This window comes from Microplitis demolitor, chromosome 5, assembly GCF_026212275.2.
Source record: "Microplitis demolitor isolate Queensland-Clemson2020A chromosome 5, iyMicDemo2.1a, whole genome shotgun sequence".
In the NCBI taxonomy this organism is placed as follows: domain Eukaryota; kingdom Metazoa; phylum Arthropoda; class Insecta; order Hymenoptera; family Braconidae; genus Microplitis; species Microplitis demolitor.
In genome coordinates, this window is record NC_068549.1 from 3,533,446 (window position 1) to 3,548,569 (window position 15,124).

The 15,124-nt window shown below is 26.0% G+C and overlaps 1 protein-coding gene across 3 annotated transcripts; it reads left to right on the plus strand.

The window, feature by feature from the left end:
• The first annotated feature begins 2,754 nt into the window (after nucleotides 1-2,754).
• LOC103574366 (conserved uncharacterized protein) lies at nucleotides 2,755-14,104 on the plus strand. 3 transcript variants are annotated; one of them, XM_014439361.2, is made up of 8 exons: nucleotides 2,755-2,865; nucleotides 5,950-6,147; nucleotides 6,251-6,404; nucleotides 7,159-7,247; nucleotides 9,584-9,724; nucleotides 10,526-10,774; nucleotides 11,023-11,128; nucleotides 13,718-14,104. In XM_014439361.2, exons 2-7 carry the CDS (start codon nucleotides 6,048-6,050, stop codon nucleotides 11,055-11,057), a joined length of 768 nt encoding a protein of 255 aa, XP_014294847.1. In that variant the 5' UTR covers nucleotides 2,755-2,865; nucleotides 5,950-6,047; the 3' UTR covers nucleotides 11,058-11,128; nucleotides 13,718-14,104. The 3 variants fall into 3 exon arrangements, with proteins under 3 accessions (XP_014294847.1, XP_014294851.1, XP_053595317.1); XM_053739342.1 differs by lacking the exon at nucleotides 2,755-2,865 and adding an exon at nucleotides 3,848-4,177; XM_014439365.2 differs by lacking the exon at nucleotides 11,023-11,128 and having other exon boundaries at nucleotides 2,756-2,865.
• The last annotated feature ends 1,020 nt before the right edge of the window (nucleotides 14,105-15,124 follow it).

Here is a 15,124-nt window from a genome sequence, read left to right on the forward strand (position 1 = left end):
AAAAATGGCAAATATATGAAAATACAATCGACTATCCGTCATAAGCCTGGTTTAGGGGACACAGAAGAAATTTTTCTTGAAATTTTAGTCTTCCCACTACCGCGTTTAGTTTTGTTCTCGACTACTCGTTATAAGCCTGTTTTATTTTATATCATTTTAAACGTCATATTTACATTTTGTTACATACACGACTATCCCGATTTTCCTGGTGCTTATAGCGCTAAAATAAATACTTATCTTTTTACACTAATAATAATTTATATGCAAAAAATTGTAATGATAACGGTATTGATATCAGTAATAATTAAAATAATAATTTTATTGATCAACTTAATGCTCAATAAAACTTTTCAATTGTAACAGAAGCTTTGGATGTAATTAATGATTGCAATTATGAATAATAAATTATATTTTACTTAATAATGATTAAATTATTATCCGCGAAACATAGATAGTAAATTTTCATCATTAATTTTGATATTTTTTCCTATTGTTAGGTTATAATTTGGACAATTTTAACGGAGGCTTATAACGGGTTCTCTAGTACGAAACTCTTTAGAGTGATTAAGTGGGGAAGCTGTTTGGACTCAGTAACTCCCGATTGAGGGGAAGAGGCTTATGACGGGTAGTCGACTGTATTTAAAAAAAAAATAATTTTGATTGTCAAATTTCGATGTGCGCATTTTACCCCTTATACTTAAAATTTGAGTAAAAAAATTTTTAATTTAAAAATTTTTTAATGCAATGCATGAATGCTATTTAAATATATATATATATATATATATATATATATATATATATATATATATATATATATATATATATATATATTAATAAAAAAATTTTTTGAGGGTTTTGCCGCCCACGTTATTTGTCATTAGTAACACGATACAAGTTCAAAACATATTTTAAGTAGGTCAAGATGAAAGATAAAAAAAAATGACACACTCAGATGGTTGCGAAGGTCAAAGAAAAAATAAATTTTAATTGTAAATATCCGTGTGTTGTAATAACTGATTAAGCTTTTGGTAGATCACGGTAGCGATGATGAGGTCAATCACTTGCCACCATCGTTTCCATCATATGTATAAATATATATAGAAGCTTCACCAATACATGCGCCGATTTAAATACGTAAACACTTGATATTTTAAATTTATATGAAGAATAGAAATTATTTGAGTAGATGTAGGGGGAGTTGACAAAAATTGAGAGCTGATATTTATTAACACATGACACTTGTAACCCTCACATGTGTGAAATACTTTTAATCAAGCCATCTCGTTTGGCCGTGGCCGAGTTGAAAATATAAATATACATCGGGTGATACACATACAGATATGCATGGACTGCTTATTGGATGTATATGTTTAAATTTGTGTATCGTGTGCTCTCGTCCCGGACGAGTGAATAGTCGACGACACTGTAAAAATAGATGTGTAACGTCTTGTATTGATGCTTTTTGGCATTTTAAATACAATGACTAGTTGTATTTACACGAGGTACTAACAGCTGGCTGATGATTCAATTGAGTATCAATTAGACAATTTGTTTTGTTAATTGGAAATTTAATTTATCATTTTACTTATAATTTTTCATTGAGTTTGAACTATTTCTTTTAATTTTCATTTAAATATGAAAAAAAAATTTCAAATTAATATTGAATGCCAAAAAAAAAATTTTAATTCAAATAAAAATTAGTCATCAAAAAAATTTCTAATTCAAATTTTTCCAAAAAAAGTCAACAGAGAATTATTCAGTTAAAAATTAGAATAAAAATAAAAATAAAAATTATTCAAAAAAATTTCATTGAAATAAATGTTTCAAATTTATGATAAATTATTTTTTTATTCATATATTTAATTATCGAAAATTTTTTCGAACTTTTGAATCGTAATTTTAAAGTCATGCTCAAAAATATTAAAAAAAAAAAAAATTAATAAAAAGTTTGGTCGTGTCAAGTTTTGAATATGAATTCAGGACGAAATTAGGACGTCTAGAAAAACGGACTTTTAAAATTTCCCTACTAAATCTTTTAATATTCATTTATATTTAAAACAAACAAACAAAATTTACTGTTGGCAACTTCGTAAAGACGATTTTGCACACCTCATGTACGAAGCGGATGTGCTCAACTCTCGTTAAAATAATTTTTTGCTATTTCCGGTATGACAGAAACTAATTTTGCCCGAGTTTCTATACATTAAAACTAATTATACTCTTAAATTACGTATCAAAAATACTAAAAATTGAATCGGTATTAAAAATAGAATTAAGTGAAAATTATTTATATAATAAATTCAAAATTTAAATATAAAAAAAATTGTCATAACATCTTATAAATAAATAAAATACTACGTAGTTTCCAATGTCATCAAAAATAAATAAATGTCATTTTCATGGAGTATGAATGTAAGATCTTGGAATAACTTTTTAAAAAAAAAGTATTAATGTGTAGGTCGCCGTTACGTGGGAGACTCGAGGTTATGGAAAAAATATAATTAAATAAATAAAAATAAAAATATATAAGGGTAAAGTAAAGTAATAAAAAACAAAATGTATATTAATAATTCAAAAAATGACGTTTAGTTTCAAACACGTCAGTATATTTGTTTATTTAAACCAACAATATCGTCTTGATGATCTCAACGAGCAACGAATACGTGCAAAAATACACCAGAAAATAATAATAAGGGGGTTAGAGGAGGGAAAGTTGCCATAAATGTCGTCGTTTGTTTAGTTAAAAATGTTATCGCACGGTGGCGCTTTAGTTTAACACACTAGTGATATACTAGTTGGAATTTTTGGCAGCGAAAGCTCAGTGTAAGATCCAATCTTCGAACCGAACGGTCTTCCGAAAATTAGGTAATTGATCCGCTTCATCGATCCATAATTTATATTTATCATTTTTTCATACTTTACGTTCATATTCAATAACTTTTATACACAATACAAACAAACGAAGCCAACAGATCCTAAAAATCATTTTAGTCGACCCTTTTTTTTATTTTCTGTGCGGATTATAAATAACGTTAAAAAAAAATAAATAAAAAAAAAAAAAAACTAAAAGTTTAATGTTAAATTTAACGATTGTCAACGTCAGCTGTCAAACTTTTGACAAGAAGACAACAACCACCTGTTGTGATGTATAATTGTGATAAATAAATATTAATATTGTTAAGCAAGACAGGACTGTAATTTATTATTTTTTATTAATTATTTTTTAATTTTATAATTAATAAATATTTATTAACAAATGCTTTATTAACAAATTTATTATAAATAAATTATTTTTATTAATATACTAATTAATATGATACTGAAGTTAGCCGATTAATAATTTTTGGATTTTTGCAAAAATGATAAATTATAAAAAAAAAAATATTTGAAAAAAATGCACCTATGGCTTTTTGAATTTTCTACATGTGCATATTTTTAGTTTTTTTTTTTTTAGTAATTGATTTGTAAAAAAAAATCCGAAAATTGTCAATTGTCTGTTAACTTGACGTTCATACTAATATTTGAATTAATAATTAATATCAATTTGCCTTAATGTATTTAAATAAAAGGTGACACATTAACCTGATTTGAACTAGATTTTGATCTGAATATAGATCATGATCTAATAACTTATTTATGACTCACTGATGCTAATGTAAATGTAAATTTATTTGTGTTGATAACATGAGTGGAATGAACATTATTTATAATGCATGGCATGAATGTACATTATGCATATATGTATATATATATATATAAAAAGAGAAATAGAAAATGCAATAGAAAAGATAAAGCTCAAAACAGAGAGTAGTCTGTGTAATGGTTTGGTTTATACTAATAAATTGGCACGTACACATTTAAAAATCTTATGTAAGTCTTACACATACAAATATCACACTCGATTAGATATTTATATGCCGGGGTAAAAATAGGATGCTGAGCAGCCAAACCCACTAAGGTCTGACCAACTGTACTTGTTAGCTCTTCACTGTGTTATAACATTACGTATTATTTAATTCTTATTCTTACTCAAATTTCGCAGTCAAAGTATTGGCATAGCTCTCGATTTTATTCTGTTTTTTTTATTTTTTTAACGTCTGAGAGGTTTTAGATTTTTAATTTATTATGAGGACAGTTTGAAAACAAATTTTATTATTTAATATACTTATCAAAATTGGTAATTATAATTTTGGATTCATTATTTTTTTTATAACAGATAAAAAATTGATATTTAATTATTTTGTAACGAAATTTTCTATAAAAATATAGAAAAATTATAATAATTTGATGGGTTTCTTACCAAAATTAGGTATAATGATCAAAAACCAAAATAATTAATTATAAATATGAGCTTATTAAATTTTGGCATAATAATGAAGCATAAAAAAAATAAGTAGTTATAAATTTGAATGTATAATTAATAATTAAAAATATTTTGAAAGCTCATTAATTATAATGAATTTTTTTGATCATTATTAATTTTGATTTACAATTTTCTAGACCACGGTTATTTTAATCATCCAATTAATTAACAACAAATAAAACAAATAGAGATCTAAAATTAGTTTTGAATTTGTCCTTCACCTAAAATTAAATATAAACTAAATAAGAAAAGTATAAATTCAAATTTCATACATTTCAAGTCTTCATGCCGTCTGACTACATAAATACTCTTTCTACTTGAATTACTCACTATTCATTACTCATTTTTCACTACTTATGACATTACTCACGACCATTACATCAACTTGAATATCTACAAAAAAAAAATTGCCTAATAATTTTTGGCTAGCGTTACCAAATGATTCATAACTAAAAAACATTAACCTTGCATTAAATTAAAATTATGACAGCTATCAAATATTCATAAAAAATGAACCCACGCAATTTTGTAGCCAATTAAATTTTCCACACAAAACATCAAAACAAACTTTTCCATAATTCTAATAATTAACTCATAATCAATTAAAAAACCAAATTTTGATAATACAAATTTTTAAATTAAACAAATTCAAATTCTGGCTAAACTATCAAACATACAATAAAAACACACTCATACATTTTTATAGAAAATTAAATTCTGTTCAAAAAAGGTTCTCATCAATTTTCATATAAATTCAATAGTTTACCCGCAATTTAATTCTATTCAATCAAAAAATTTTCAAATTCGTATTTTGACTTAAACTCTTGTTAATTCGTTCAGAAAATCATAATAATAATAATAATAATTTTAATCAGCATTAAAATCTCGTTACTGTATAGTAAGATATCTATACTTCTTTATAACCATTGAAGCTTAATGACTTAATTAATAAGTAATTAAAAATTCAACCTAATTTCCGCATTCAGTTTTTAAATTAATTGATTTTTAATTTTATCTCAGTGAATAAAAATTATGAGGTCACTGTCAATCTATAGCATACGTAACTTAACACAGTATTATATATACATATATATCGGTCAAAGTCAACAGTACATAGGTAGCTTTAGTAGTTGCGTTTGATGATGTAAAGGTAATGGAATGGAATGAAAGGCTAAAACGAAACTAATGTAAAGGCTAACTATTAAAGAGAAAAAGAAAGAGATAGTAATAGTGAGAGTGAGAGTAAGAGTGAAGGGTAAATAAATGTTCAACTTAAAATATTTAACGGTTAAACTCTGTCTGCACTACACCTGTTTTAACACTATATGTATATATATCACATATTACACATCAGAGAAATCTAAAAATGATTCTGGTCTGAGCTTTGGATGCTGAGGGGTCTGGTACACCAGTGAACTAAATTTATCGAACATGAAATCCGGGACTATTGCGTCATTACCTAAATCATACGTATATTTAAATATATAAATAATATTTATTGTTTATTATTTATATATTTATATGTTAATAAAAACTTTTAAAATGGATTAAGTAATTGGATAAGGGGTTGATTGATTTTTTTTTAGCGAACGAGTACAAGTGATCGGTAGAAGTAGCCAACAGCTACGTTGTGGCATTAAAATAGTCGAAGATAGTTATTTATATTAATAATAAATAAAACGAAATGGACGCGCGATTTAGAAGCAATCTTGCTATGATTGGCCGTAATGAGCCCATTACGAGGAAGGCTAGATTTTGGCAGAGTTATGTACGTGCTCTTAAAGGTATTCATTTATAAATTATTTATTTCATTACTGGATACAAAAGTTATCAATGTTATTTAATGTATTTTGGTGTTCATTTTTTTTTTTTTTTGTTCACAATAAGGAACCGATGACATGAGAGCACCTGAACACACTCATAGACCAAGAAGCATATTCAGCGATTACCCTGAACTTCATTCTTCATCATGGCCTTACGGAAAATCTATTTTTGACAATCCTTCTCACGCATCTGATCGCATTAATGTACCTGGATACAGGTAAATATTTTTTTTTTATTACCAAATACTTTTTAACAAAAGGCAGTTTCTTTAAATTCATACAATAGATTTATAGAGAAACCTGGAATAAATTATCCAATAAATTTGACTCGTTAATTGTGAGTAAAGTTGGGCCTGGATGAATAATTACTCTTCCGTTTCTAGATAGTATTCAATTATCGGGTAGAAAAACCCACTTTTGAGTAGATTTCAAGTAAAAAAAGAGTAAAAAAGGAATCAATTTTTATTTTTTTTCATATTTATTTTGTTTCTGGTCCAGGTTTACTCTGAACTGTGGGGTAAATTTTATTAAAATCTTCATATATAGTAACAGATTGTAATAAAAAATGGGGCAAGATGATCAATTTGGACAATGCGGCCAATTAAAAATTTTTTTCTTACAATCGTGGCCTATTTTACCTCAGTCAGTTTTCAATAAAAAAATTCAAGTAACAAATTCTTAAAAATAAATTTTTTTTTTTATCTGAACGGGGTGTCATTTTTTAGCGGGTTTATAAATTTAAATTAGCTCCGTAAATTACAAAAAATTATAGATCGCGTAATTTTAAAAACCACCCGATGCCATCTAATGGTTACTTGTAGTAATGGAATAGTCTCATTAATTCAAAAGATTCATTACTATTTTAAAATTATTTTCCTTACGATTCTCATAAATTTGATATTGTTTCAGTCGGAAAATAAAATAAATAAAAATTGAAAAATAAAACATGAATAATTTCTATTTATTACACAGGTACTTACCCGTTCATCGGGAAATCTATGGCTACTCACCGAGACAATTGTATCCTCACCAATACAAACCCGTCGAGCGCTTCGTCTCCGGTAGGTACTAACCACAATGCTGTGCCCAGAGCTGGAGAAACTAAAAAAAAAAATTATAAAAATTCATCAGTTAAACAATAAAGTGACGGAAAATTTTTTTAAAAATATTTCCTTATCACTTTACCGTTTAATTTATAAATAAAAACTTTCACAAGCACGTTCTTCCACTCTTCGTAAAAAGACTTTTGTTTTATCGTTCACCAACTGCACACCCATAGTACTTTTACTCTAAGAATTTACATTTTTCATCTTTTTTTTTTTTACAAAAAAAAAAGACTGAAAATTATTTGTTGGAATTTTTTGTTTAAATTTAAAAGTAAAATCTTAAATAATAATGTATATTTAAATTCATATCCATCACAAAAATTGATTTCCCTTTTTTTTCGCTGCCTGTGAGAGCTACACAACACTATTATAAGCCTTGCTGCACTACCTTTATATGTTTCTGCAAATTACTACCTCTTGCAAAATAGTCGTCATTAAGCAAAAAAATAATTTAAAAAAAAAAATAAATTAAAATCAGCAAAAAACTTTCAAAGTAAACAATCATGTCTTAAAATAAATAATTATAATCCCTTTTTGTTCGTGTTTAAATCGTGTTAATAAATAATTATAATTAAATATATTGTTAGATAATAAAATAATTATATTGTTAATAAATAAGTTTTTTTTGTTTGTCATTAAAAGACATTTGTATGCGTTAATCACTGTAATTTTAAAAATTAATTAATTAATAAATAAATTAATAAAATAATTAATTCATTGATTAATTAATTAATAATGAATAAAATATTAGTAACTAATTTATAATTTGTGTTTTTTATATCATAAGTGTTTTTAAAAAATATTTTATTTTATTACTTTGAATTTTAAAATTAATTAATCAAAAGCGTAACACGAGCGACGCACGCACGCATTTAAATATTATCATTATTTTTTCATTTATTTTATTTTATTATTTATAATTTATAATAATAAATCCCAAGTCGATTAGTCATTACATTTATTTTCAGTCATAGCCATTCAGTGTTTAGAGCAGATTATTTTTAATCATTCATTTTATTTTTTTTCTAATTTTGTCATTACATGTAATGTTGTAATGTAGACATTTAGTGTGTAGTAGATTAATATAAATAATCAATCATTTTATGATACTGAAGATAGTAGACGTCTAATAATTTTTGGATTTTTTTTAAAAGCGATAAATTATATAAAAAAAAATATTTACAAAAATTGCACCTGTAGATTTATTAATTTTCTACATGTGCATTTTTTTAGTTTTTTTTTTTTGTAATTAATTTGTAGAAAAAAAATCCGAAAGAAAAAAAAATAGACAACGTGAATCGTGTGTATTATTTATAATTATTTACAGACGAATATCCAGGTCAGTGGCAAAAATGGACACATCTACGTCGGCTTATTGAATTAAGTGACTTAAGACAACAACAAATTATACGTAAATGGAAAAATCGTGAAAATATACTCCATGAATACTTACTTAAATTAAAATGTTTGAGAAACAGGCGTTACGATTTACCTTACTCTGTCTGTTCATTTTCTTGGCGATAAAAAAAATTATACTTATATATTTAAATTATCCACAACAACACCAACACTTTGAGTCACTTGGCAAAGTTAATTTATTAATTAATAAATTATTTGATGATTTAAATAAATAAAATGGATTAAATCACTTGGGTAAAACTGTATTATTTGATAAATAAATAAATAAATATATAAATTGTAAGTGCGTGCGGGCGGTTAGTTTAATTCAAAGTAAACTAGAGCATAAATATTGCTAAATTGTTATTTTATTTAATTTAATGATAATTAAAAATAATTAAAAAAAAACTCGTGAACGCCAACCTTCGAAAAAAGCTGGAAATTTATATATAAATAATAATTTTATACAAATATTTATATACATATAATTGTATACATATATTGGTTTTATTTAACTAATGCCCAGTGAATGCGCATACGAGTGCTGAAATATTTTTTTTATAAATAAACTAACAAATGTAATTTGAAATATAAATTTTTTTTTACGCTACCAACAAAAATTTCTGTCTTTTTCCGGAGATGGCATGTGTTTTTTATTTTATTTTTATTGCAATCCCTATTTTTTAATAAATGAATAATTATTATTAAGACTTTCTTCAGCGAAGGTTAGTATTGATGATAAAAATTTGAATTTTAAATATGAGAGAGTGTAATTATTTTGAATATGTTATTATAATATGCGTGTATTTGTCTGTTTTATATGTTTGGTACATATAATAATGATACAATGTCCTGTATCATGGGTTGAACATTGACGATGATCATCTAAATAGCTAAACCTTTCGACGCGGATCAAGCATGGAGTGATCATTTGGACCGATTGGCAGACATCGATAGAATGTATCCATCATCCTCATTATTATCTCGTCACAGATCACCCCCGCTGACGACAAAACCGCTCTTTGACATTCACGGTTCGTAACTAAGTCATTTATTCATCACTATTAACTCAATATAATATAACATTTTATAGCTCTGTAATAAAATATCCGACAATAAAATGACTGAAGGTCAAAATTACCACGCGACAAAATAACTTTCTCTTAGAATAATGATATTAATATGAAAAATATCATTGATTCATAAACAATTTAGTCGAACTTATTTTTTTTTCAAAATTTTCATTAAATTTCTTTTGGTTATTTGGTCATGTTGTTATTTTGTCTTTCCTCGGCTCAAAAAAATCACTTAAATTCGACTTTTTTGACTTGAATAGATACTACACTATATAAAATCGGAAGTGAATTCGGAGTAATTACGGATTTCATTCATCCACTTCGAATTCACTTCGGATTTACTCCGATTTCACTCTGCTAATTTTTTACAGTGTAAGTAACCAAAAACAAGTCAAAATAAAACATGTTCTCTATCTATTTTTGACTTGTTTTTAACTAACTCAATTTACTCAGTATTCATTCGAGTTCAAAAATTCAAATTTGACTTGATTTTGGCTCAATCGACCTGAATTTAACTCAAAAAAAGCTTTCATGCACGTAAACTTTTTGTTGTCAAATTGGGCAGTAAATTTACATCAATTTACTGTCAATTTTAATACCAGGGTACAGAGTAACCACAATAAAATGAAATTTCTATAATAAATTTCAAACTTTTTTTAATGATCAGTAAAAAAGAAGTGAATTATTATAATCGAGTGATAAATATGCTTTAAAAAAAAAAAAATAGTATGCATGACTATGATGATCTAAAATATTTAGGAAAGCTGTTGGATGATCCATTGAGTTCATTTCCTTCAATGCTTGGAAGAAAAGCTTTCCATGATCTACTGGAGCCCCAACCGTCAGCACCCATTTCGGCCTTTACCAGGGACCCATGGTGGTACCCGTGCTCCGCACCATATATCCCTCTTCATGCTCAATGGAGCTCACCCTTCTATCTAAGGGACAGCTATCTCAGTCCTGTTAAACGTAATTACCTGTGGAGCAGACATCCCCTCAGGCCTCTTGGTACGTTAGGAATTATTCATTTATTTACTCAATCATTTATTTCATAACTAAATAATTTTTTTTTTTTTTTTTTTAGTGCACGGTAATTAGTAACTTAGGCTACTATTCATAATTTAGATTTAATTACTTACATTTTAATTTATTAATAAGTAAAAAAAAAAATAATAATTTATTAGACGAGTGAATGAAAAAATTTCTATTTAGGTTAAATAAATATATAAATATAATAATATTTAATTTATTTACAGACAAGATTGACGCTCTACTTGCGTCTATTTTGTAAATTTATACCATTGAGATTGCGAGGAGATATATATAAATATAAAAAAGGATAAAACGAGAAAAAAAAACGCGGTATAGGAATAATAATATAAAAATAATTATTTGAGAAAAAAGCACGATTAGCTTTTTTTTTTTTATATATTTTAAACGTGATATATATATAAATAAGCATGGATTTATTTTTATCACACTTTTAGCGATAGTTTACTGTGATGTAATGTGATATGAAATTTTTCGCCAGCACAAAACATTTACACAAAAAAAGACAAACAAGCAAACAAAATAATGACATTACAGTTTGAAAAAAAAAAATATATAAAATGTTTCAGGAAAAAAATTCTATTACTATTCGAAGCCCGTTCCAAGAGTTCTATTTTCAAGACCATGGTACAATGATTACCATTATTGAGAGCGAAAGTGAGCAACTTGACGATATTGAAAACAATGTCCCCCTTAATTAATATTAATATTTTTTTATTTATCGTCTAAATATTTATTAAACATTTTTTCCCCTTTTATTTAATGTCAATAATAAGTAACCACAAAAGACGGAAGGGAAAGGTATCAATTACCAATTGCTTACTATTTTTATCCTACTTATATTTACCCTCTTATGGAATCTGTATCGCGAATTTTACTATTTGTTTATTTATGTAAAAAATTTACATGATCGGTAAAATTATCAACAACTGATACCTTCCCCATAAAAAAATAATTTTAAAAAATACTAAACTTGATAACTATTGACTATTTACTCAAAATAATTAATAATATTAAACAATTTTTTCTTTTTTTTTTTTTTTGTAAAAATAAATTAAACCAGAAGACAAAATTAATCCCAATTATTTTTCTGTACTCATAATTTAATTAAAACACTAATTAAAATTGTTGTTTATTTAGCAGATGACGCGTTGAAACAGAAACAGAATAAGAACAATTTATGTAACTAAAGCAGATAAATTTAAGGCCACTTTTGCAAATTTAACTAAATTTTTAAAATTACCCTTGTGTATTCCTTTGTAATTAATATAAGTTTTAAACATATAGTCATATTGTGCAAATATGCGCAGTGGGTAAGTGTGCGCAAACTTATGCATTTTAGCCCGAAATGAATGGGGTTGCGCACGCTTACTTCAAATGACTTTATATTTGGGTCGCGCTAAAAAATCGGTTGATTTTTTTTATTCTAATTTCGAATAATAATTTTATAGTAATACGCACTTTAAGAACCTTCTTTAAAAATCATACCGTTTACCAATTTTTAGAGGTCACGCATTCAATAATTTTTAGGGCATCATTAATTATGTGGTAAAATTTACTGCAACGGAAACAAAAGTTTACACACTGCGGAGGAAAGTAGAATATTTAAATTTACGTATTTCCCACCCTCGCCTTCGGCTCATCAGACAGGCATTGGTCCTTCTACTTTCCACCCTAGTTGTGCAATGAACTATTATTTTTCATGCCACCTGAGAATTTTAATGCTGCATAGCCAATCAGTGCAAAAAAATTTCAAATCAGTGCGATTTAGCGAAGAGAAACTGTTCAGTTTCTTCTCTAGGGAAAAACTCATTAGTTGCTACCTAGTAAATTTTGTTCAGACCCTATTTGGTCCCTGTCAAAATCGCATTTGTTTTTTATAAACTTCTGAATATTTATAGCAGTCTAATTACCAACCAAACTGTCAGTTGCGTTTGGAAAATTAAAAAAATGATATGAATTCGAATGAAAAAAATTTTTATTAATAAAATTCTATTGTTTTCTTGGTTAAATTACTGAAATTTGCATATTTGAAATACAGAATTTTATGTTTGCTAGCAACTGCGCTATCTGTCAGAAATTAGCTTATTTCAGCTGACTTTAGACTTCTCAGTATTAATGCATGTAACATGAAAAATATAATGCGTAGCATGGGATAAGACAACTTCAGACTTCGTTTTCGGCTCAACCAATCAACTTAACCCTCACTCTCATCTAAAATCGTATTGTTTAATCCCTTGCCACGTAATATATTATTAATATTTAAAAAATTTACAATCGACCTCTAAAAATTTTTAATTTTTAGACAATTCCAAAGTGCGTATTACTAAAAAATTTCTATAGAAGATTGAAAAAAAAAATTAATCAATTTTTTCGTGCTGCTCCATTTTAAGTAATCGACGTAATTAATTAATAAATAATTATAAAACTAAACAATACACTTATTGATATGTATATTTATTTATAATTATTTTTATTGATATTATATATATTTATATTTAAAATAAAAAAAATAAAGTTGTGTGCTTTGCTTCACATGCTTTTATTTAAATATTTATAAATTTAATTTGTGAACGTCTAAGAAAACTTTTTAATTAAAACAAGTTAAAAATTTTTTTTTATTACTAACAATTTTACTGTAGTATAAATTTTGTATGCATGATGTAATTTAAAAAATTGGTATTACGTTACAAAAAAAAATTATTTTTGTTTGATGTATGACTTAATGTTTTTTAAATTTATCGTTAGTTTAAAAAAAATTTTAATTGTGTAAATGTCTTATTTATTTATATATTATTTTAGTGAAATAAATTAAATGTTTATTGCTGGTTATTTTTACTATGAAACCTTCAGTAAATTAATTATTTGAATGATTAGTAATTATTATAATTTTTTTTGCAGCTTGTGCCCATTAGAAGAATAACACGTGTCATGCCGATGGTTAAAATATGGTAACGCGTATGGAAAAAAAAATCAAATAAAAGTAAGAGTGAACACAGGGTAATGAATGAAGAAATGAAAATTGAAATAACTTAAAAAATTAATGGAGACAGATTTAAATATATGAGTAATCATAACAGTAACGTACAGTGAAGATGATCGGGGCTCAAGATAAACATAATATTTTTTTTTAATTGATCATTGGCCTAAAATACATTGATAATAAATTCAAATAAATTATGTTATACATATAAATATATATTTATTTTTTTGTTAAATTTAATTTAATTTCTACTTAATTATTGTAAACTATTGAGTAGAAATAAATTCAATAAAATGTGGTTCCCACGGAAACTTTTTTAATTAATTATTATCCTCATTATTTAACTGTCATTTTTTTGCAGTAAAATCGAACTCTATTGTCTCGGAACTTCCCCTCAATTTTAACCCTCATTACGAGCTACGTTGTCTCCCACCCGATACTATACATTAGTACAGTAAGACCTCGTTATAAGACTAGTTCGGGGCTGTAGGGGAAAAAATTATTGGAATTGAGGTGCCCCTACTATTTTGCTTAACAGCGTTTGCGCCCAAACCTCGCTATAAGACTATTGCTGTTTTGCGTTTTATTTATCTATTCGGTTCGACTTTACTCTATTGTACAGTGAATCTATTTCATGTATAATTATAAATAAACAGAATTTTGTCGTTTTTTTTAAGTATACTTTATGAAAATAAATTATTTAATCTAAAATTTAAATCTCGTAACTGCAAAATTATAATTTTTTGAAAAATCGGTCAAAACATCTATTCTGTTACACGTGCGTTAATATTGAAATTCAAAAATCTCTCGAACATTTTGTTATAATTATTAAAATTTGAAGCTTTTTTTACGCGATCGCAGTACTACAGAATGTTTTTCACTCTCAATTTTAATTATGAAAAAAAAGTAATTATGAGGTTCCCAGAAAAGCGATGCAATGTAATGTGTATCAGAATATAAATTATTTCATGATGGGAAATAATTATTATGGAATAAATAAATAAACATATTAGTAATTACAACAAGAGGAAATATTTATTATCTGAAAGTTTACAACTTATTTGCCTTCATAATCTTATTTTAACTTCGGGCATTTACATATTTTATATTTATCATCATGTTATACTACATTACTTTGAATAATTATACATACTTTTTTTAGTTTATATTTCTTTAAACTTAAACAATTAATCAATCAATTGATAGTAATAATAAATTTTTTATTTTAATTACTGCAATTTAAATACACATACGGCATTTATTTTTTTTTTCTAAGCTATATCATTGTTTTTATGATAATCATACTTTATAAGGTTATATTTTAT